Below are 22,283 nucleotides of genomic sequence, written 5' to 3'. Positions count from 1 at the left end.
GGGGTCCCACAGGGGTCCTGCTTCACCTTGTGGGACGAGGCCTTTCCTTCTGTAACAGAGGAAACCAGGGTCCCCAGGGGGTCACTGGTCACTGCCTGCTGAGTGTCAGTGCCCGAGGGGCTGAGGCAGTTAGTGCTGCTGGGAAGAACGAAGGCTTTCCAGCCACTGCCCTCAGGGATGGGCTGTGTGACAGAGGAGGACATCCCCATGGGCACCGTGGCCCCGTGGAGCAGAGCGTTCACGCCCAGCCCTGGAGGCCACACAAGCCTTCATGAGCAAAGGGCACAGTTATGTTTAAGAATTAAGGGGAATCGTGCCCATCCTGGGTGAGAGGGCGGCTTCAACACCAGCAGTGGAGTGGGGGGGGCCCCGGGGCCCCTGCTGGGAAAGGCAGCCAGGCATCTCAAAAGCTGGCTGACGCAGGCGCAGCCCTCGCTGTAGTCAGTTCCCGTTGTAAACCCACACATCTGGCTGTGCACCTGCAGCAGCAGGGCAGGGTGACTCTAGGGCCCTCCCAGCCCCACCCTCAGCTGTCAGGAAGGGGCTTCCTTAGCTGCTGGACCCTTCCTTCCTCTTCTGGGCTCTTCCAAAGCAGCTGAGCCTTTCTGTTCGTGCCTCTGCTCCCAGAGTCCCCTGGGGGCGCAGGGCTGCACCATTGCACCCAGAGACCTGCCTAGGGCGTCCTGCGGCAGAGCTATTGCAAACACAGCCTCACAGACTCGGCCCTGCACAGGCAAGCGAGCCGGGAGGAGACCCCCTGCCCTACCGGCTGCAAGGAGCCTCTGAGCTGGAAGGGACTCAGAGACCACCTGGCCCCAGGTCCTTGTTATTCAGAGAAGACATCGAGGCCCAGGGAAAGGAGCAGGAACTTAGCTAAAGTCGCAAGGGACTGGGCAGGAGCTTGGAGATCCTGATGCACAGCCTGGAGCCAGGGAGCAGGGGAGGAAACACCGGCTTTCTGCGAATCACCTCCCTTCCCGCCGGAAGAGGGGGCAGTGGGTGGGGAGAGGGTGGCTGCTTTTCCAGGGGCTGCAACAGAGGCGGTTCCTGCTTGCTTTCCAGTTCCCACCATCTTCCTGAGCAAGAAACCTCGAGAAAAGGAGGTGGATTCTAAGAGCCAGGTCATTGAAGGCATCAGCCGCCTCATCTGTTCTGCCAAGCAGCAGCAGACCATGCTGAGAGGTGCGGGGGAGGCAGGGCGCGGGGCACCAGGCGGGGGCTGCGGGGGCAGGGAACCTGGGAGGATGGCCTTGGCAGCCCTGGTCACCCCCTCACCTCCCCTGTCACCCCCAGTGTCCATCGACGGAGTCGAGTGGAGTGACATCAAGTTCTTCCAGCTGGCATCCCAGTGGCCCACCCACGTCAAGCACTTCCCCGTGGGACTGTTCAGTGGCAGCAAGGCCACCTGAGGGCACTTGTCTTCTGGCCACTTTCCCTCCTGGCACTGCCATCAGCCTCACCGCCTGCGGGCAGGGGGAGGCCAGCAGGCCCCGGCCCAGTGTCCCCTTTCCTGGCCCGGGGGCCTGCCTCTCCCTTGCCCAGTCCTGAAGGACACTGCCACTGGGGACACTGCTCCCCCGCTCACTGCTCGGTCCCACCCCTGGGCAGCCCCCTCCCGACCCCTCTTCCTCCTGTGCCTCCACTCCAGGCCCAAGGCATGTTGATTTTGCCTTTTGGCGCTCATTCCCGGTCCCTGGAATCGAGTTCTCTGGGCCTTCCTTCACCTGACTTCCAGCCTCCTCCCCACATGGCACCGGTTCCCCTCCTGGAAATAGGAAACCTGGAGTCCTGGCCTCCCCCTGCCCCCAACCGCCTCCAGGATCTCGTTTTCTAAAGCTCACCTGCCAGATGCTACTTAGCCTGCCCCCCGTCTAGTGGGGCCCAGGGCCACTTTCACTGCTGTGGGGTGAGAGGGGCACAGACCCCTGCTCCCAGCCACAGGGGCAGCTCCTACCCCTTTCTTACCCCAAGGACAGCGTTTCTGTGACAACGCATGTGTTTCTGGGATGGAGGGGCCTTCGTGGCCTCCCTCGTGCACGGCTTTCACTACCCCCAGGTCCCCTGTAGATGCCGCGAGTGTCCCTGAGCGTTTCTTTGGTTCTCTGCACAGCCAGTCTCTTGGTGGTTCTGTGTGACTCACCTGGGCAGTGGTCCCGTCCCTGGGGCTCCCCCTTGTGGGTGACCCTCCTTCCCAGCCTCCCACCCTTTCCTCCCCAGCACAGATCTGCCTTTGAAACTCTGGACTCGGGAAGCAGATCCCTACCAACAGCATACTGTCTGTGTCTCCCAGCCCCTTCAGCTCCGTTCCCACGTGTCCATCCGTCTCCTTTCCCTGGTCTGTTCTGCCCTCCTCACTTGTGGTCCTCCCAGCCAGGCCTCCCTCTCTCTGCAGCCTCGGGGGTCTGAGCCCCTCCTCGGCCCCACCATCCACCTTCTCAGGAGGCGCTGAGCACAGGGGGTGGAGTTCCTGCCAGCCCTCTGTCCCGCCAGCACCTCCAGAGCTTTGCTGTTGTCCCCTCAGCCCTTCTAGAAGTTTTTGCACAGAACTTCATTTTGAAAAGTGTTTTTCTCATTCTCCATACCTCCCCCAAACTCCTCCAGCCCTTCCCCCGGCTCAGCCCTGCTGTCCAGAGCGTCTCCTGGGCTGTGCTGCTCTCTGGCCGGAGAGAGGGGCGGGATGGGAGGGACTGAGTGGATGCTGGATTTTTCATTCAATAAACTGGTGATTTCTTACCAACGAGCAAGCCTCAGGCTTCTGTGCCTCTCACTGTGACGCGGGCTCTGTCCCACTCCCTTCCCACCACTCAGTGCAGCCACTTCCACTCAAAGTGAACTAGGAACTGGCTGGAAAGTAGAAAATTCCCATTTTCTTGATTGTACAAACAGAGGCCTGAGGTATGTTGCCCAGTTTGCAGCAAGCAGAAGTCAGGAACAGAAGTAACGCCATTCCCGCTCTGAAACCCCACTCTTCTCTGGGCCCCACCATCCCCAAATCCCACCTCCCAAGGTAGTGGCAGCGGTGTCCACTCTGACTGAAGATTAGAACTTGGCTTCTCTCCCCCTGCTAGGCTGGCATCCTGCTATAGTTGCTGGAATTTGGTGAAGTCTGGGGCCCAGGTGGAGAGGGTGAGCTGGGGTCCATCATCAAGTTCACTTTCCTGTCCATCCTTAACCTTGGAGGTGGCAAACAGTCGGAGCCCTGTTCCCTGGACGCCTGGCTCTTCATGTGCTCCCAGGACAGAGGCCTGCACGCCAAGCCTCCTCTAGTGAATAAGTGCCCAGAAGTGGGGCTTGCATCGGGGTGGGGATGGGTGCTCGGTATCCCCACCCCGCAGGACACGGCCACAGAGGCGTGGACGGCCAAATGGGGCAGCCTGTCACTGGTTCCCCAAGCTCTCTGGGCTAGGAAAATGGAACTCAGGCTGCCTCCCAAGGGGCAGAATCCAGTGAGGTATCAGAAGGTGTCCCAGAAATGTCGTCTGCATGTTAGTTACCGAATAAGGTGTACGATCGGGCTGATGAGGGAAATGCCACAAGAAGCCGACGGAGTCTGGGGTGAACTGGAGAGGACGTGCACACTGCCTGAGCCAGAGGCACAGCATCCGCGGAGCTCAGGCTGGACGGGCCAGGGGACCTGGGGGCCGGTGGGAGTTCCCAGCAGGATGGGGTGGGACAAGTAGACTGGGGTCCCAGCTCAGAACCAAGAAGGGGGAACAGGTGACGGGGTGAGAGTAAGGAGTCCACACGAACTCCCTGCTGACCGGCGTCGACTCCCAGCCTCAGCTTCCTGCCTGTGGCATCAGCGCAGCCCCTGCTTCCACCCCCAGGGTCCCTCCCACTTCCTCCAGGACTCACTCCCGCTGTTGCCCACTCTCTCCTGCATTATCGGTCCCCTCTTCCTACCAGATCTTTTCCATCCACGTTCAAATGCACTAATAGCTCCCTGTCTCCATGTCTCTGTTCCCCGTACAGCGAAATGGTTCAAAAGAGCTGGCTGTTCCGCTCTCAGTCTCCACCTCCCACTGCTTCAGGCTTTCTTCTTCACAACCCCATCAGAAGTTCCCTTACCAAGGTCACCGAGGACCTTGTCTGACCGGCCAGGATCAGCTGATGCACACACTCCCTGCTAGCACAGCCTTCTCCCCTCGGCCCAACCCAAGGACAGCACCCTGCTCTCCTCCGCTTCACTGGCTGCTCTTTCCAGGCCTCCCTCATACCCTCCTTACCTTCCCAGCCTCGGAAGAACACTGAACTCGGGGCTCCACCTCTGCGCCCCCGGCCCCTCATCCAGCCCTGGGGTGCAGATGCTCCCTGTGCACAGACTTCTTCCCTCGTTCTTTGGCTGCTGAGACCCAAAACGTTGCAGTTATCCGTGACTCCTCTTTCATACCCAGCATTCAGTCCAGCAGCACATCGGCAGGCTTTCCCTTCGAGACAGATCCAGAACCCAGCCGCTCTTCACCACTCTTAACTGCCGCTGTTCCCTCCCGCCTGGATAGTATAATAGCCTCCACCTCATCTTCCTGTAGTCTATTCTCCACACAATAGCCAGAGAAAGCCTTTTAAAACGTTAAGTAGATCGCATTAAATTACTGATCCAAACTGTCCAATGGCTTCCCATTCCACTAAGAATATAATCCAAGGCCCTTCTCATAACCTATAAGTCCTCCCTGATCTGCCCTCCCTGGAGCAGCCTGATCTTACCTTCTCTCACTCTGCACCTTGATCACTGGCCTCCTCTACATTCCCCAGACACCCCGGGCACATCCTGCCTCAGGACCTTTGCACAAGCCATCCCCCCTGCCCATCCTGCTCCTGCCCTTTTGTCCACGTGTCTTGCTCCCTCACTCTAGTCTTGGCTTAAATGTCACCTCAGAGAGGCCTTCCCTGTTCAACCTGTCTAAAATAGCACCTTCCTTTTCTCTCACCCTTCATTTTTCTTATTGGCACTTCCCACTCCCTGGCATTTAATTATTGTCTCTCATTGTCATTAGAATATAAGTTCCTAGAAAACAGGAACTTAATTTTTTTTCCTCTGCTCTATCCTTGGCACCCAGGAGACCGTTTAGCTCATCTTAGCTAAACAGTACATATTTGCTGACAGAATGAATGAGAAGCCTTTGTGGTGCTGGAATGTACAAGGTCCTTAATACACAACTTGCCTCTCAGACACTTTGATGCCTCAGCCCCAAAGGACACCCGAATTTTCTCATATGCGTGGAGTAGGAAGGCAGACTCTTAATCTGAGCAGAGAGGAGGGTGAGGTTCCCAGGATTTGAAATGCGAGGCAGCTCAGGTGGACGATGTCCCCCGGGGACAGCTTGGCCAGTCACTGCCGGGGAAGGCCGGACCAGAGCCGAGCGGCCCGTGGGGCTGCCAGAGACAGAAACATTCTCTACAGGTGAAGGGGTGGCATTTGGTGCCAAAGGTAGAAGAATTCCTAGCTGTCCCTACACACCAACTCCAGCTTGGTTCTATTTTTAATTTAAATAAACTATTTTAGAATAGTTTTAGATTCACAGAAACGTTGCAAATATAGAACCAGGAGTTGCCATTCACCCCTCACTCACTTGCCTCTGTTGTTAACGTGTTACATCAGTGTCCACGTTCGTCTAATGATCAGGACTAACTAAAGTCCATATTTGACTCAGATTCCTTACTTTTTCCCTAATGTCTTTTCTCCATTCCAGAATCCCATCCAAGACACCACACTCCGTCTAGTCCTTTGGACCGTGACATTCTCTTAGACTTTCCCTGTTTTGGTGACATTGACAGTTTTGAGGAGTCCTGGTCAGGAATTTTGTAGGATGCCCCCAGATCAGGACTTGTCAGCGCATCCTATAGAGAGTACATGCCATCGTCAGGGCATGACATCCCCAACGATGTGAGCCTTGATGACCTGGCTGAGACGGTGATATCAATGTCACCCTCTTTCCAAACTGTGCTCTTCGGAAGGAAGTCACCAGGCACAGCCCACCCTTAGGGAGTGAGGAGTTTTCCCTTCATTACCCAGAATTCTTCTGTCCAGCAGACCTCAGATGGGTGTTTGCAACTGCTACATTTTTCCTCACCCACTGCTGTGTCTAAGCACGGATGGCGGGGGTTGCCCTTTCAGGTCACCTGCGGGCATTTTCTTTTAGCCAGGCCGCTCCAAGTGCTTCTCAGGGCTTATTTCACTGAATCCTTAGAGCAGCCCTAGGAAATCGATTCGGCTGATACTTCCTTTTTACCCAGGAGGAAGCCAGAAATCAGAGAGCCTTGTCTCCCAACTCTCATTCTTTTATTTGAGTTGAATGCTCCCAGGCATCTCAAACCCTCATACAGCCAAAACACAACTCTTGACTTCCCTCCATCCCCCACAGTCTTAGTAGCATCAGCATCCATCGTATTACTCAAGCCAGAAGCCAACAAGTCATCTCAGGTCATCTCAGCAACTGCTGTCCATTCTGCCTCCCCAGCGCGGATCCCAAGGTGAGCCCAGAGCACCTCCCTCCCAGGTTAGAGTCCTTCAGGGCTTCCTGATGCCGTTGAGCACAGCCACCCAACCCCCAGTCAGTCGCCTGCGTGCCCACCCCACCCCTTTGCTACCTCTCTAGCTTCATGTCAAGTTGCCCCCCTCCCCGCTCCCAGGGCTCACCACCCTCAGGCCACACCTGATCTTTCAGTAACCAGATCCCTCCTCCTCGCACAGGGGCCCCACTTTACCTGCTCTCCCCACCCCACAGAGCATTCCCCTTTCCTTTGGAGGGTAGCGCACATGTCACCTCCTCAGAGAAGTCTTCCCAACCACCCTGGCCACAACCCTGTTGTGATCTCTGCCTCAGCCCTTTCTTCAGTGGGGACATCCGCTGTCACCTGCAGGAAATGTCTTTACCAGGTTAGCATGAGCTCCAGGAGGGCAGGCACAGGGGCTGCCTAATGGCTGTGCCTCAACCCCCATCACGTGGGCATATGGCAAACGCTCAAAGGCTAGACAAAGGGGTGAGCTGGGGTGAGCCCAACCTTGACCAACACACCCAGACTGAGCCAGATCTCTAACTTAGGTCATCAGACTCCAGACCATCTCTCAAGGTCCTACTCACATCCCGACTTCCCAATCATCCAGCTGCCCTAGTGTATTAAGTTCCTGCTGTGGGCCAGTTCCTGTCCTAGGTGTGATGACACGTGGATGAATACAGGGCTGTGTCCTTACCTATACGGAAACTCTGAGCCTAGTCAGGGAGACAGACAAATAGACAATTGCCACACGGCATGAAAGTTTGCTTGAGAGCACACAGGAGGGGCAGCTAATCCAGCCTGGAATGGGTGTCCAAGAAGATGTCTCAAAGGAGATGATGTCTGAGCAAAAGATGCCTGACATGATGGATGTTCTGTTACAGGAAATAGCAAAAACTAGAGATAAGAGAGAGTCTGGCCTATTCTGAGACTCACACATGGTTACGGTGTGGCTGAAAAACAATGGCGAGTGGAATGGTGGGTGACAGGCCAGAAGAGAAGTGGTTGGGGCACTGAAGAGCTTGCAGATAGTATTACTACTCCGTGCTGTGCATTTCACCCTGAGAGCAATGGGAGCCAATCAACGGTTTTAGGTAGAAAGGTGAGATGATGGAATTTAGAAAGAACATTTTGCTACAACATGTTGGAAGAAATAAGACTGAAGACCAGATGAGTTCGAAGGGTGTTACAGTAACTTAGACAGGATGTGATGAAGACATAGACTAAGGGTAGAAGAGGTGGAAGAAAGTGGAGACTTGAGTCCTATTTAAGAGGCAGAATCAACAGGCGCAGGTAACTGGTTAGAAAACAGGATTGAAGGAGAGAGCTGAGAGTGGGGACTGGCCCCCCCGTTGGGTGAATGGGCAGATGGTGGAGCATCGCTGGAGGAGATCCGGGTGGGAGATGGTGGGTTTAGGGCAAAGGTGGGGGGGTGTGCTCTTCAGAGGTGGGCGTCCAGCTGGAGTTGAATATGTAGGTCTGGATGGAGCTCAGGGGAGTTCTCTGGACTGGATGAGGAGCTGGGCATCCTTAACTATAGAAGAGCCGACCCCAGGGAGAGGGTGAGATCACTCCCAGCCAGGCTGAGCTTCCTCTGTCCAGACCATGTGCCGCACCTATTGCCAGCACCAAACATCTTAGCACCTGTTACATTCAGACTCCCCTTTCTTTTTGCCTCATTTGTTGCTCACTTTCATTCTGAATGTGTTTTCTCTCCAGTGACACCGTAAGCAGAGACTGCCCTATATTTCATTTTTTTTTCTTTGCTCTTCATTCACTAGCACCGGGTCTGTCAACTAGTAAGCTTGATGATGATGATAAATAACTACTAGTAAGAGTGTCTGTGATGTACAAGGCGTAATGCTAAGATCTTAACTCTGCTATTTTGTTCCATTCTCTCGAGGACTCAACGAGGTAGGTATTAGGAACTTCATTTTACAGATGAAGAAATGGAGGAAGTAAGAGTGCATGCAGAAAGCTCCCCAGCTGGCAAATGGAGAAACATGGCTCTGAACTTGGCTGAGTCTGCCCCTCAAAGCCCTTGTGCCTCCAGCTGAGCAGGACAGGGACCCCTCTGATCTGGCTGGGAAGCCACAAGGAAAGTAGGGTGCAGATTTACCATGTGGCTGCCAGGACAGAAACCAGGACTCTCAGGGGAGCTTGATTCTTGGCTCAATGGCAGAAAAACTGTCAACCAGAGGTATCCACGGGAGACCAAGCCCCTCAGGAAGTGATGAGCTGCCCATCACGTGGGGGAGACATGGTCTTTAAGGAACCTCCAAACTTGAGCCCTTCTGGATGAATCCGCTGACATTTCAAAGGGAATGATACGCTTGGCAAAAATGCACCCCCACCACTCCTTCAAAGAAAAGGAATGAAGCTAGCCAAAGAAAAAAGATTCACTTAAGAAAGCAGATTTCAGTGGGATGAGTGCATCCAGGGATCCAAGGAAAAGGGGTGGGAGCAGTGGGAGTGATTTTCAGGCAGAGAACAATATTCAAAGTAGCAAGAACAACTATCCCAGACATGGGTTGGGGGGTAGGGTGGGGGCAAGCTGATGAGCTCTGTGGAAGATGGCATAAGGAGCTGAATCACCATCGGGCATGGACTCCTTCCTCTCCTCCCCATTAACTGAGCACCCAACGGCAGCCTGGCACCAGACCAGCAGTGGTGAGGGGAGCACGGAACAGAGCAGGACGAAGTAACAGTCCCTTTCCTTGGGAAACGCACAGTATAATCCTCAGAGACAAGATAAAAAGCTGAGTGGCTGCAAAGATTGAACACATGCAAGGTTATGAACTGAAAGCAAGATAAGAGCCAGAGAACCCGGCAGGGAAGCCAGCCTTCCCTTCACCCAGCACGCAGGGAGGAGCAGGGCCAGATGCCTAAAGAGAACCACAAAGAAACCAAGGCAGCCTGCAGAGATCTAGCAGAAAGGCTGGAGCAAAAACCCAGCAAAAGTCACAAAGGGAGACTGAAAAATGTTCTTTCCATTTACCCAGAAAAAGGTGATAAAAGGAATGTGCTCCTTTATTAGATGGAGAAAAAGTGCAAGAGGAGAAAGACTCAGGTGTAGGTGTGTTTGCACCTGGGTAGGTGTGGTACCCAGGTACATGGGCCTGTAAACCCACACACGTGGAGGTGTGCGTGTGGCACAGGCATTCAGTGCCTCTGAGGCTGTGTGTTGAGGGTGTGTGGGACTGGGCTTCCTGTGGCTGTGAACAAGCAACTTGACCTCGGTTCTTGTGACCTCTACTCTGTGTGGTCAGTTTCCCCTTCCACGCTGGGACAAAATGGCCTGGAATCTAGATTAAAGAAGGACACAGTGGTCACCTCATGCAGCTGCCTCCCCTCTTTGGGCCTCACTTTCCTTACCTTGAAAACAAAGACATTTAAGCAATGACTTTCAACCCAGGGTGCACATCACAGGCACCATGGAAGTTTTAAAATAGTAAGAGAGGCCCAGGACCCACCCTGGCACCACTGAATTCCAATCTCTAGCAGGAGGCCTTCTAACAAAGTTCCTTCTCAAGATCTTGATTCTGAAACCCAGATTGTTAAGAATACTGGGTTTCCAGACTCCATTTCCTCCCCATGAACTTGCCAGCGAGCTGGGAGTGCAGTGATGGTCTGATGGAGTCTCTGCACAGAGGCAGGCTTATCACATTGCAGCCAGTGTGACTCTGGGAGACAGGGCTGACGTGCAGGCTAGATGACAGACCCTGAATGCAACAGATGCCAACCTTCAGGGCCCTGGAAGAAAACTGACCCAGCGAAACTGACAAGCATAAAAACAAGCTCTGCTCTGATGCAAACAACATAATCAATGGACACAAGAAATAGGTAACAGCAAGTGCTTCCAGGAAGGGGAGCTGCATGACTGAGGACCGCGGTCAGTGAGAGAGAATCACATTTCACCGTAACTTGCATATGCCTTTTGAATTTTGCATCATATGAATGTATAAACTACCTTTAAAAATCACTGGGAAAAAAATCACTGGCAGAAGAATAGGATCAGGGAATAGAACCTGGCTGGATATAACTGGGATGCATGCAATCTAGGGTTTTAGCTGACAAGCTTACCCTGCGCAGATTCAGTGTGCTGGCTGTCAAAGTCAGCCTGACTTTCGGCTTCACGGTGGACAGGTGGTGTGCTTCTTAGGGGGGAGACTGTCCCTCTGTGATCTGTGCCGTTCATTCCCTGCCTGAATTCCTGGGCCCTGGACTGAGCACCACATCCTGAGGCAGTGTCTGGACTGACGTGCTAAACCACACCCAGAAAAGAGGAATTGGGAGGGGGAAGGGTCAGGAAACTGCACAGGAGTGGGTGAAGGGACCAGGATTGCCAGCCCAGGCAGGGGGAACACTGTGGGGGGGGGCAGGGGACCATCACTGTCTCCAAATATCTTCATTGGCAAAAGGGAGTGGACTATCTTTCCTGGGGACAGAGCTTCCGTTTGGTGTGGTTGAGCACTGCAGGCAGGTACTTTGGGGCTATCTAAGGAAAAACTTGCTAACATTTAGAGCCATCTCACAGCAGAATGTAGTGAGCTCCGTGTCACAGGACGTACTTGAGCTGAGGGGATGCTGGACCATCTCTCTGTCAGAGATGACACCGAGAGGATTCTCATATCCACCAGGACACTGAACCTGGTAGAGTCTGAGTCTGAACCCAGCCCGACTCATGAGGAATTCCCCAGATACTTGGGTACCAGTGCCAGGCAGGTTTTGTCTCTCAGGGTGGTTATCCTGCTGTTACCCACTAGGATGTTGACCTGGAAGCAGTGGAAACAGGACCAGGGTAGCCAGCAACCCAGGGCTGCAGAGCACCAGATCAAAACCTGGGCCAGTAGGTGCACCCTTCCGCCTTCTTTAAAAACCAACATTTACTGAGTGCTGCTATGTGGCTGGCCAGGAGCTACTCTGGGAGTGAACAAGACAGGCAGATCTTGGCCTGCATTCTGGGGAGGAGAAAGAAACTGACAAAGAAAATGTTAGAAGCAATAAATGCTACAGAGAGAATTGAATGGGTGCATGTGATGGGCTGGAGGGCTGCTCTACATAGGGGCTGGGAATCAAGGAAGTGCTCTCTGAGGGAGACATCTCATCTGAGCCCCAAATGACATCATCTCCTTGTCTTGATCATCCGACCAAGAGTATACGTTGTGGTTCACCCACAGGGTCATGGGTCTGTTTCAGCCTATGCCTGGCTGCCCTTTGGCTCCCTTTTCTCCCTTAAGGCCAGAAGCCTCCGTCCCTTCTCCCCAAGAAGCAGCCCTAAGATGCCCCGAATCCCCTACAGGGAGGAGGACAGCTCCGAAAGAGCTGGGTGGGGCATAACCAGTCTCTAGAGGCAAATGAATCTGGGGTCTGATCTGGGAGATTCGGACAACAGCAGTGCCCTCTTTATTCGGTCTTTGTAAGCATTAAATGAGTTAAAGCACTTCAGGCATCCAAGCGCCTGGCACATAGTAAACTCTCAGAAAGTAGCAACTATTACAAAAAATGTCAGTAAATGTCAAATGTCCCGCTCTGGACTCCGAGGGGGGCTGAGCCTTCTCCCCCGGCCTCAGTTAGTCCCGCTGCCCTTTCTCGCCGCGGTACAGAGTAAGTTCGGGTGCCCATCCTCCCTAGCGCGTCCACACCCCTGCGTCCTCGGGGAGGGTTACAGCGGAGGCAGCGGAGGCCGCAGAAGCGTGGGAGGCAGCGGTAGAGAACCTACGCCCCGGAGAGCCCACGCCCCGCCCTCGATGACCACGCCCACCACCGTGACCACGCCCCAGATCCTTCCCCCTTGCCTGGAGCAGGCCCAGCCGGCGTGCTCCTTTAAGGCAGCCAGCGGGCGGAGAAGTGTTTCGCTTCCTCCGACGCCGCCAAGGTAGTGGCTTCACCTTTAAGGCAGCGCAGGGACTGCTGGGAAGGCCGGCGGGATGGAGGCGGCGGGACCCGCTCACGGCTGCTGGTCTGGGTGAAGCGGGGCGGGATCCGGAGCCCAAGCGGGAGGCGGGCCCGAACGGGAGGCGTAGGTCCGCACAGGTCGATCAGGCGCGGAAGAGGGGGCTCTGGGTCGGCCTAGGGGTGGGGTCGTCGTGGGCGAGGCCTGGGGCAGGGCCAGGCTCACCCGCGGGGAAGGGGCGCGGTCTTGGGTGGCCGGGGGCGGGAGCTCGGCCTTTCAGGGAAGGGGTCCGCAGAGCGTCTTGCCAGCCTATGGGAGGGGCCGTTGTGGTCGCGGCCTTGGGAGGATGGAGAACCGGAGAACTCAGCTCCTTAGGGGGAAGGTCTTCCCAGAGTCGGCCTGCCCAGGAGGAGGGGCTCAGTGGTTCGGCCGGCCTGCTGGGGAGGGGTCTGCCCGAGGGGGCTGGGGCCATATCTCCCGGAGAAATCAGAATCTCTGCACGAGAGTGAACCCCCTCCCCCACGATTCTCGTAGGACCCGTCCTCAGGCGCGCCCTGCTCTGGCTAAAGGAGTCTCCGGGGAAGCCCCGAGACTGACTCCCCTAAGCCGGCCTAAGCCGGTGGTCTGGGCCGAATCCGGGTCCAGCCTCGCCGGTAGCGCCGCATTGCGTCTCCCCGGCCGAGACGAGCCGGGCGCGCCCCCTGTAGGCCGAGCGCGGGCACGGTGGGGGCTGCTGACTGGGGGACCAGGGCACCCGGGGGACCCAGGCGTCCAGGGACCCTAAGTGTTTACCTAATCCGGGGCGGACGGCGGCTTGGCCCCAGGCCCGGCACCCCCCTGCCCGCCCTCTCGCCTTCACAGGCGGCACGGCCATGGCCACGATGGTGCTTCCTCGGGAGGAGAAGCTGAGCCAGGATGAGATCGTGCTGGGCACCAAGGCCGTCATCCAAGGACTGGAGACCCTGCGCGGGGAGCACCGTGCCCTTCTTGCTCCCCTGGTCGCTCATGAAGCTGGTGAGGCAGAGCCCGGCTCACAGGAGCGCTGTGTCCTTCTGCGCCGCTCCCTGGAGGCAATTGAGCTGGGGCTGGGGGAGGCCCAGGTAGGCGGGTCTGGGGTGCTAAGGTGGGAGGTCATGGAAGGGATGGAGCCTTTCAGAGGAATCCTGGCAATGTAGTAACAGAATCTGAACAGGGAAGCACCTGTGCCCTGGAGCCCCATGGTAGGATCCTAGTAAATATATGTTGAAAAAATGGATGGGCTTTGGAGATGCAGCCTGCCTGGCCCCAGGAGAGCCTGATTATCCTTTAGCCCCCAGGCGGAACCTGTCCCTGGCTTCTCTACTAGGTACCAAAGACTGAAGGCCTAGAAGAACAAAAAATCCTTAGGAAACACCCTACCCCCATTCATTCTTTTATTCATTTGTTAACAGAAAACAATCAGGTGCCTACTATGTGCTAGGCAATATGTCCGGTGCAGGGATACAGGTCCAACAAGGCAGACAAGAGCCCTGCCCTAGTCCAGCAGGAAGAGAGTCAGAAACACACATACATTTGTTCAATATTATGATAAGTTCTCCAAAGAAAAGAACAAGATCTTGTGACAGCTTAGAGTAGGAGGTCTTATCTATTGGTCAGGCAAGACTTCTGAGAAAATGGCATTTAAATTAAGACCTGAGCATCATGCCAGAAAAAGGAGGCAAGTGAGAGGCTGCATGTGCAAAGGTCCTGAGGTAGAAAAGATCTTGTTAAAAAAAGAAAAGATCTTGTTGTGGTGGGAGAATTGCGAGAAGACCTGTCTGACTGGAGCTTCCTGGGGAAAGAGAGAGGGACAGAAGAGGCCTGTGAAGAAGGCAGGGACCAGACCATGCTGTGCCTTCTTAATTTGGGTTTTATTCTCAGGAAATCAGGAAGCCTTTGGCAGGTTTAAGGGACACAGTCTGACTTAGATTTTCAAAACTCTCTGGCTGAGGTGTGGAGAATGAACCATTGTGGGTCAGGGTGGAAGCAGGTAGCAGGTAGTTAGGAAGCCACTGTTGGAATTCGAATGAGAAATGGCTTAGAGTAAAGGGGTAGCCATGAGGGTGGTGAAGAGGGTCCCAGTTCTGGACATTCCGGAGGCAGATCCAGCAGGGCCTAGGGGTAGAATAAGGGAGAGAGAGGAGGGCAGGGTAACTCCCAGGTTTGTGGTTTGAACAAATCAAGGGGAGGAGAGAGACTGGATGGATCAGGAGTTCTGTTTCAGCCTCTTAAGGTGGGACTGCCAAGATGGAGGTGGAGATGTCCAGGAGGCACTGAGGTGGACATGGAGTTAGGCTCTCGGGGAAAGAGGCCTGGCTTACTCAGATCTTGGCTGAGACACTGCCTGGCTCCGTGAATCCTGGGCAGGTGGTATCATCTTGGTTTCCTTGTCTTTAAAATAAGGATTGTGCCATCTGTCATATATACTTCCAGGCTGTTGAGGGATTTTTTTTTTTAAAGCTAGTAGTTGTGAAAACACCTGTCACTGAGGCTTTTGCTAATCAACTGGAAAGCACAGGGTCCCAGACTGCCTGGCCCCTTGGAAGGGCAATGTGCTGGTCATTCACTCCTCTGCCAGTTGACTCCCAGGTACAGAGATGAACACATGGGGGCCCCTCCCAGTGTGCAGGCACCAGCACAGATGGACAACAGGATGGTGTGGAGGGAGGAGGAGGTGCCCTGCTTTCCTGGGGCAGAGGGCGTAAGAGGAAAGAGGCTTCACTGCAGCAATGACCCTGACCATGAAGGATAGTGAAAGGGCAGAGCCTATACAAGGCCTCCAGGCAGGTAGAGCGTGGAAGCTCAGAAAAGTAGTTATGGAGCTTGGGGAGAGGGATAGAGGCTGAGGCTGAGGTCTCTGGATCCCCTTACCTGTCTCTGTGGTTCCCCAGATAATCTGGGGGTTTGGGACACACCTCTTCCCTCTCTGGGAGCTGCAGAAGGGCAGCTCTGGGGCTGCCCTGGACCCTTGACAGAAGCCAGGGTGGGGCCTTTTGGTAGCCCTTTAGCCACAATCAGGATTCTTTAGGAAAGCGCTAGCCCTGGGCCAGGGGCAGTGGTGCAGTGGCTGTGGCTGCAGGGGCTTGAGTACAGCCCCTAGGAGAGATAGAAAGAGAACAGACAGCTCGGGGAAGGGGCAGCACCGCAACTAGTGCTCATCATGATCAGAATGATCGTCCATGTGGAAGACCAGCTGGAGGCCCAGGAAAGGGGATGGACTTTTTGTGAGTCTAGCAGAGCCAGCCTGGGAGCCCAGGGTTCCTGACCCCAGAAGGGAGGTGGAGATCACCAGGCCTCCTGGGTTCAGGTCTCAGACTATGTATGGTCTGTTTGGGGCCCTGGGGCACAACTCTCTTGATGAGAGGAGAACTTTGAGGCCCTCAGTCCTGCAGCTCCTCGCAGGCAGAGCTGGGCCTGGCTCTTCACTGGGTGCCGGTGCCCCAGGAGGCCCAGGCTGCTGTGCAGGCTGCGGGGTGGACAGGGCCCTGACCTTCCGTCCGGCTGGCTGCCACAGGTGATCTTGGCACTGTCCAGCCACCTTGGGGCTGTAGAGTCGGAGAAGCAGAAGCTGCGGGCTCAGGTGCGGCGCCTGGTGCAGGAGAACCAGTGGCTGCGAGAGGAGCTGGCGGGGACACAGCAGAAGCTGCAGCGCAGCGAGCAGGCTGTGGCCCAGCTCGAGGAGGAGAAGCAGCACTTGCTGTTCATGAGCCAGATCCGCAAGCTGGATGAGGACACCTCCCCCAGCGTGAGCCCTGCTACTAGGCCACTGGGCAGGGGGGCCTGGGAGCAGGGAGGGGTGGCGGGGGTGGATGCTGGGCTGCCTCCTTCCCTGATGCTCATCCTGTCTTCCTCCCCAGGAGGAGAAGGGAGATGTCCCCAAAGACTCTCTGGATGACCTCTTCCCCAATGAAGAGGAGCAGAACCCAGGTGTGGAAGAGTAGCTGGCTGGCTCTGGGGGCGGGGAAAGGAGGGCTGTGGAAGCTTCTGGTCCTTGGGACCCAGAGGGCACAAGAAACGGGGTCTGAGTGGCTGCCACGTTCTTTCCTGCCTTGTGTCTGATTATAACATCCCAGCATTAGAGCTTAAAAGGCAGCTTTTACACGTTGCCTCTCATCCCCTCAAGTTTTACGAGGAGCAGGCATCACAGCTCAGAGCTTTGGAGCAGCCCAGCCTGGGTGTGAGCCCTGCTCTGCCACTGTTTGCTCTGTGACCTCTGGTAGAGTTTCTTTCCCTCTCTGAGTATACCGTGAGGGTTAAAGGAGGATGTGTGTGCAGTGCTGAGTGTTGGACCAGCGCTAGCCTTGCTGATCGTGTCAAGTGCATCTTGGAGCCTGCCTTCTGCAGATGAGGAGGCTGAGGCTCGGAAGTTAGGCGACTTGCTCTGGGACGCACAGCTTGAAGTACCGGAGCTGGGACTCTGCCCACTCTTTCTGGGGGGTGACAAGACCCACTCTACAGATGGGGAAACTGAGAGAGGGTTAGTGACTTGCCCAGAGCCACTTTCCAGGTGGGTCAAAGGTATGGCTGGCATGTGCCAGCCCAGCTGAGGGGCCAGTTGGGACATCTGACACCTTGCCCTTGACTTTGCAGCTCCCAGCCCCGGAGGAGGAGATGTAGCTGCCCAGCATGGGGGCTATGAAATCCCGGCACGGCTCCGTACCCTGCACAACCTGGTGATCCAGTACGCCTCCCAGGGCCGCTATGAGGTGGCTGTGCCGCTCTGCAAGCAGGCTCTTGAGGACCTGGAGAAGACATCAGGCCATGACCACCCTGATGTGGCCACCATGCTGAACATCCTGGCGCTGGTCTATCGGTGAGGGCTCCTCTGGTTATGGTCATCCATGGGAGCTCTCTGCTCAAAGGCTCCAGCCCTGGGACACAAATCTTCAGTGACTACGGTGGGCCAGCCTTGGGCTCCACCAGCCAGTTGGGTGACAGCGGGAGGAGGATCTTATCCCCAGAGAGGGCTGAACCTACAGGGTGCCTGGGCTACAGATGTGAGTAAGCCTCGGTCTAGGGGACGAGAAAGGCTTGGACTAACCAGGGAGGGGGCGCCCATGAGGATGCTGGGCTTCTCCAGGCACCAGGGCTTGAGGAGGGCCTTTGGTGAAAGTTGAGTTTGCCCAGGACACGAGAGGGTTGGCAGAAAGAGCAGCATGAGCAAAGGCCCTGGTGAATAGAGGACAGGGGGCACTGGGCACCAGGTGGGGAGGGTGGAATCGGGGGAGTCTGGCCTGTACCCCAGCATGGCATGCCCTTCCTGCTCAAAGCCCCCCTCAGGCTCCTGGAGCACAGGGGCTGACCACATCTCCCCACATCTGGGTTCCACCCCAACACACTCACTTATCAGTAAATAGGGGAGGAGTGAACACAGGGATCCTGGGCCTCCAGGAGGCGGTCATTGGGCAGGAGGAGAACCTTCATTCTGCTCCACCTGCCCCCAGGGACCAGAACAAATACAAGGAGGCTGCCCACCTGCTCAATGATGCCCTGGCCATCCGAGAGAAGACACTGGGCAAGGACCACCCAGCTGTGAGTGAGGGTGGGTGGGAAGTGGGGGCTTCCCCTCACCCCTGCAGCTCCCAGGTCCCAGAGACCCTGCCGAGCAGGGTCCTGGGTCACGGAGCCTCCATTCTCCCACCTCCTAGGTGGCTGCGACACTGAACAACCTGGCGGTCCTGTATGGCAAGCGGGGCAAGTACAAGGAGGCTGAGCCTCTGTGCAAGCGGGCCCTGGAGATCCGGGAGAAGGTGGGCACAGGCAGGGCTGTGCAGGCAGGTGGGCTGGGCAGGCAGGGGACCTCAGCTGGCCCTGAGCCCAGCCACTGGCTTCTGCTCCTGTCCTAGGTTCTGGGCAAGTTCCATCCAGATGTGGCCAAGCAGCTGAGCAACCTGGCCCTGCTGTGCCAGAACCAGGGCAAAGCTGAGGAGGTGGAATATTACTACCGGCGGGCACTGGAGATCTACGCCACATGCCTTGGGCCTGACGACCCCAATGTGGCCAAGACCAAGAACAACCTGGTGTCCTGGGCTTGGGGGGAGGTGGAGGGAGGAAAGGAAAAGGCTCGACTCCTTGCCTCCTGCTCACCCCCTGGTCCCTGCCCCTCCAGGCCTCCTGCTACCTGAAGCAGGGCAAGTACCAGGATGCAGAGACCCTGTACAAGGAGATTCTCACCCGTGCTCACGAGAAGGAGTTTGGCTCTGTCAATGGTGAGCACAGCTGCCCTGTGCCCCAGCTCACCCAGCTTAGGCCCCGTCAGCCATCGGCATCCAGGGCAAATACCTCAGCCGGGCAGGCCTCATGCCTGGGGTCTAGCTGGCTGGTTGGCAGCCACTCCTGTGTGTGCGTGAGCACACACACCCAGTTGATGCAGCCTCTCAGGAGGCAGAACCCACGCAGTACCCTCCCTTTGCAGCCCCATGCTCTTGGCCCAGAGCGTCTTCCCTTTTCTCCACTGGGCAATTCATGCATTCCATGGGGGTCCAGCCCAGACATCTCCCACTCTGGGAAGCCTCCTTCTGGCCCCTAGTGGTCAGTCATTTCCTGCTCTGGAACTCCTCAACCTAGCCCATCATTCAGGCCAAGCATTGTCTCAGGCTGTGGGGTCTGCAGTCCCCAACCTCCTGTCACAAGCCCCTCTAGAACAGGCCTGTGCCACCTTCATCTCTGTTGCAGAGGAGGGTCAGTGATGTTTTGGGTCTGTTTCTTGTTCATTCATTCACTCAGTGAAGCCCAACCCTGGTCCTCCTGGGGTTCCCTTCCCCATGACCTCCCCAGACCCCAGTCCTGTGTCCAGCCCAATCAGGAGAGGCCTACTCTAGTGGTAGCTGATGACAGCCCCCTTTCTTCCCGCAGGGGACAACAAGCCCATCTGGATGCACGCAGAGGAACGGGAGGAGAGCAAGGTAGCTCTGTGGGGCAGGGCTGGGGCGGGTGTCTGTGCAGGGAGGATGAGGCTAGGGAGGTGTAGAGGGGAGGGCCTCCCCCCACCTCTTCTGACCATTTTTTCCCCTAGGATAAGCGCCGGGACAGCACCCCCTATGGGGAATATGGCAGCTGGTACAAGGCCTGTAAAGTAGACAGGTGAGGACAGCGGGGCAGGACCGACCATTGGTAGAGCAGAGAGCAGGAAGATAGCTTCCTGGGTAGGGGCCCCAGCGAGGCTCCACTTCCATACTGCTCAGCCCCAGAACAGACACCTCCTCCCTGTCAGCTCGTCTTTCAAGGCCCAGGTCATAGGCTTCATGTCCCAAGAAGGCCTTTTGTACTGGGACAGCCTGGTTATCTTGCTCCTGGGTTTCCCAGCTTTTAGTCCTGGTGGCAACATCTCACTTAGGACCCTGGGGTGATTCCCCAGGATAGGTGGATCCAGTTGCACCTAGCACAGGGCTCAACACACAAGATTTTGGTTGGCTGAATGGTTCCTCAGGGCCCAGTGTTGACTGGGTGTCAGGATGGTCCCTGGTTCTAGGGAACACGGAGTTTGAGACTCTCCTGCTCCCCGTCCACAGCCCCACGGTCAACACCACCCTGCGCAGCTTGGGGGCCCTGTACCGGCGCCAGGGCAAGCTAGAAGCTGCACACACACTGGAGGACTGTGCCAGCCGCAGCCGCAAGCAGGTAGGGCTCAGGCACGAGGCGTGCGGGCAGGGACCTGCTGTGGCCCTGTGTGGTGTGTGTTTCAGTCAAGGCCCGCTGCTCCACCTGATGGACCCGGTCCTCCCTCAGGGCCTGGACCCTGCAAGCCAGACCAAGGTGGTGGAACTGCTGAAAGATGGCAGTGGTGGGCGGGGAGACCGCCGCAGCAGCCGAGACACACCTGGTGGTGCTGGAGCTCGGTCTGAGTCTGACCTCGAGGAGGCAGGGCCTGCAGCCGAGTGGAGTGGGGTGAGTCTAGGGGCTAGATTGGGCCAGGAGGCTGTGTAGCCAGTGTGGCGAAGAGATGAGCCTCTCCACCCCACAGGACGGCAGTGGTGCCTTGCGGCGCAGCGGCTCCTTTGGGAAGCTCCGAGATGCCCTGAGGCGCAGCAGTGAGATGCTGGTGAAGAAGCTGCAGGGCAGTGGCCCCCAGGAGCCCCCCAACCCCAGGTGAGCCCCCACCCAACAACCTGCCAACCCCAGCTGAGCTCCTGACCCAGGGTGAACTCCCTCCTCTGAAGCTCTACCGCCCGTCAAATCTGTTCCCTTCCCATCAGCCTCCCTCCCCACCCCAACCTGACCCCTTCCCCTATCCTCCTCCAGTTCCACTGTGGGCAAATCCTGACTGTCCTTTTCCCTCAGGATGAAGCGAGCCAGTTCCCTCAACTTCCTCAACAAGAGTGTGGAAGAGCCAGTCCAGGTATGAGTGGGTGGTTGTCAGCACTGGGAAGCTGAGGCCCAGGCCCCAGGGCCCAAGGCCTGCCTGTCCTGTGTACCTGCTGAGCTTCTCCTCAAGCATGTCTGTTCATCCAGCAACACTTCCTGTCTCCATCCCAGGCCTGGCTCTGGGCTGGACACTGGGGAGACAAATGAGGGAAGACCAGCTCCTGCCTGCCAGCAGCCAGTGCCAACATAGTAACTGTGGCGGTGGGTGGGCATGTCAGAGCCCCACGGACTCTGGCTAGTCAGGCGCCTTCAGGCCAGGGAAGCACAAACTGGCAGCAGCACAAGGCTGAGCCACCTGCCCCTCTACCCACAGCCTGGAGGTACAGGCCTCTCTGATAGCCGCACCCTCAGCTCCAGCTCCATGGACCTCTCTCGACGAAGCTCCCTCGTGGGCTAATCCTGAAGGGCAGCCCGTCACCAGAACCTCCACCCGGCACTGTCCCCACCCCAGCCCTGCGCATGGGCCTGCTGCTTGCCCCTCCTGTGTCTCCCAAGGACCCCTGTCTTTTCTGTTCAATCTCAGGGTAACCTCCTCCCTTGTCATCTCAGCCTGAGCGCTGGAGGCTGGGCCTGCCCGCTCCAGTTCTACCCCTTATTTATTCCTTCCAGCAGGGCCCCTCTTCCCTAGGTTCAGGGCCAGCAGGAGGGGCTGGCCAGTGTCTCCCAGGTAGAGACTCAGTGGCCCGCCCTCCGCAGACCCGGAAGCCAAGAACACTAAGCACCTAAGGTCCCTTCAGCACTCCTGCCCTCCCCAGGCCGTTGCTTCTGTATATAGAGAAATAAGTTATTGGCCGCACCCCTCCCCTCAGTCCTCGGTACTATCCGGGCCTCCCCTCACCCCGCCCTTGTCTAGTGGTACCGCCCAGGCCTTAATCACCCCCATTCCGCGCGGTGGTATCTCCCAGGCTCCACATTTCCTGGGGCGGCGCCTCCCAAAAGGGTTCCTCCCGGTCTCTGAGCGCCCTGCCCCGCCATCGCCCTGTGCCCCAGGACGGAGAGCCTGCCCCTTGCCCGTCCTCTCACCGCCGGGCCCTGCCCCACAGCCCGGCCTTATGCACTGCCCCTCCCACCAGGCACGGCCTGACCCCGCCCCGGGCACCGCCCTCAGAGCCGTCCTGCCACGTCTCTTCCCACGCCTGCAGCTTCTTGCGAGGGGCAGTGAGGGCCCGCTGTGGCAGGAGGGGCTGCCCCAGTTAGGGGTGGGGGGCGAGGCGGCCGCTCTCTATTTTCAGATGTTGCTGTAGAAATAAAGACGGTTTGACTCTGAGCTGGGCTTGTTTTGGGACGGAGGCGGAAGGCTCCTAGCGTCTGTAGGTCTCTAGGTTGGGGTTGGGGTCAGGAGAGGCTGCGAGTGAGTGGGGGCGGTGTGTGTGTCTCGCTCATGTCTTGAGCCCAGATGGGCTTCTCCCATCCTGGGATTGTTTGGGCGCCCAAAGGTTCAGGATTTTTTTTCTAACCTCATCTCTGAGGTTCTAGAGACCGCAGGCTTTAGTTGAGCTTTGCTCCTTAC

The 22,283-nt window shown here is 56.8% G+C and overlaps 2 protein-coding genes across 7 annotated transcripts in view; both read left to right on the top strand.

The window, feature by feature from the left end:
• The window catches only part of PACS1 (phosphofurin acidic cluster sorting protein 1), a 130,743-nt gene extending 128,003 nt beyond the window's left edge, over window positions 1-2,740 (top strand). The window contains exons 23-24 of the mRNA XM_074371698.1: window positions 1,063-1,182; window positions 1,294-2,740. Coding sequence (XP_074227799.1) covers window positions 1,063-1,182; window positions 1,294-1,409 — 236 coding nt within the window. The 3' untranslated portion in view covers window positions 1,410-2,740. The remainder of the gene's footprint in view (window positions 1-1,062; window positions 1,183-1,293) is intronic.
• A 9,617-nt stretch (window positions 2,741-12,357) lies between these two features.
• On the top strand, window positions 12,358-22,040 carry KLC2 (kinesin light chain 2). Of its 6 annotated transcripts, none has more exons than XM_074371695.1 (16): window positions 12,358-12,373; window positions 13,253-13,491; window positions 15,924-16,154; window positions 16,267-16,336; window positions 17,000-17,222; window positions 17,854-17,941; window positions 18,058-18,159; window positions 18,256-18,429; window positions 18,519-18,618; window positions 19,265-19,314; window positions 19,425-19,492; window positions 19,921-20,029; window positions 20,138-20,296; window positions 20,373-20,497; window positions 20,690-20,747; window positions 21,087-22,040. In XM_074371695.1, the coding sequence occupies exons 2-16, from the start codon at window positions 13,264-13,266 to the stop codon at window positions 21,168-21,170; spliced, it is 1,869 nt and encodes a 622-aa protein (XP_074227796.1). In that variant the 5' UTR covers window positions 12,358-12,373; window positions 13,253-13,263; the 3' UTR covers window positions 21,171-22,040. The 6 variants fall into 6 exon arrangements, with proteins under 6 accessions (XP_074227796.1, XP_074227793.1, XP_074227791.1 ...); XM_074371692.1 differs by lacking the exon at window positions 12,358-12,373 and adding an exon at window positions 12,387-12,521 and having other exon boundaries at window positions 13,216-13,491; XM_074371690.1 differs by lacking the exon at window positions 12,358-12,373 and adding an exon at window positions 12,393-12,531 and having other exon boundaries at window positions 13,216-13,491.
• Window positions 22,041-22,283: the final 243 nt, after the last annotated feature.

This window comes from Camelus bactrianus, chromosome 10, assembly GCF_048773025.1.
Source record: "Camelus bactrianus isolate YW-2024 breed Bactrian camel chromosome 10, ASM4877302v1, whole genome shotgun sequence".
Classification (NCBI taxonomy): domain Eukaryota; kingdom Metazoa; phylum Chordata; class Mammalia; order Artiodactyla; family Camelidae; genus Camelus; species Camelus bactrianus.
This window is presented reverse-complemented; position numbering and strand designations above follow the sequence as displayed.

Excerpts from the sequence above, each read along its gene's own strand:
- KLC2 (XM_074371695.1), top strand. The coding sequence starts at position 13,264 with ATGGCCACGATGGTGCTTCCTCGGGAGGAGAAGCTGAGCCAGGATGAG. Across the intron at positions 17,223-17,853 it reads ATCCTGGCGCTGGTCTATCG|GGACCAGAACAAATACAAGG; the intron begins GTGAGGGCTCCT and ends ACCTGCCCCCAG. Across the intron at positions 20,297-20,372 it reads CTGCAGCCGAGTGGAGTGGG|GACGGCAGTGGTGCCTTGCG; the intron begins GTGAGTCTAGGG and ends TCCACCCCACAG.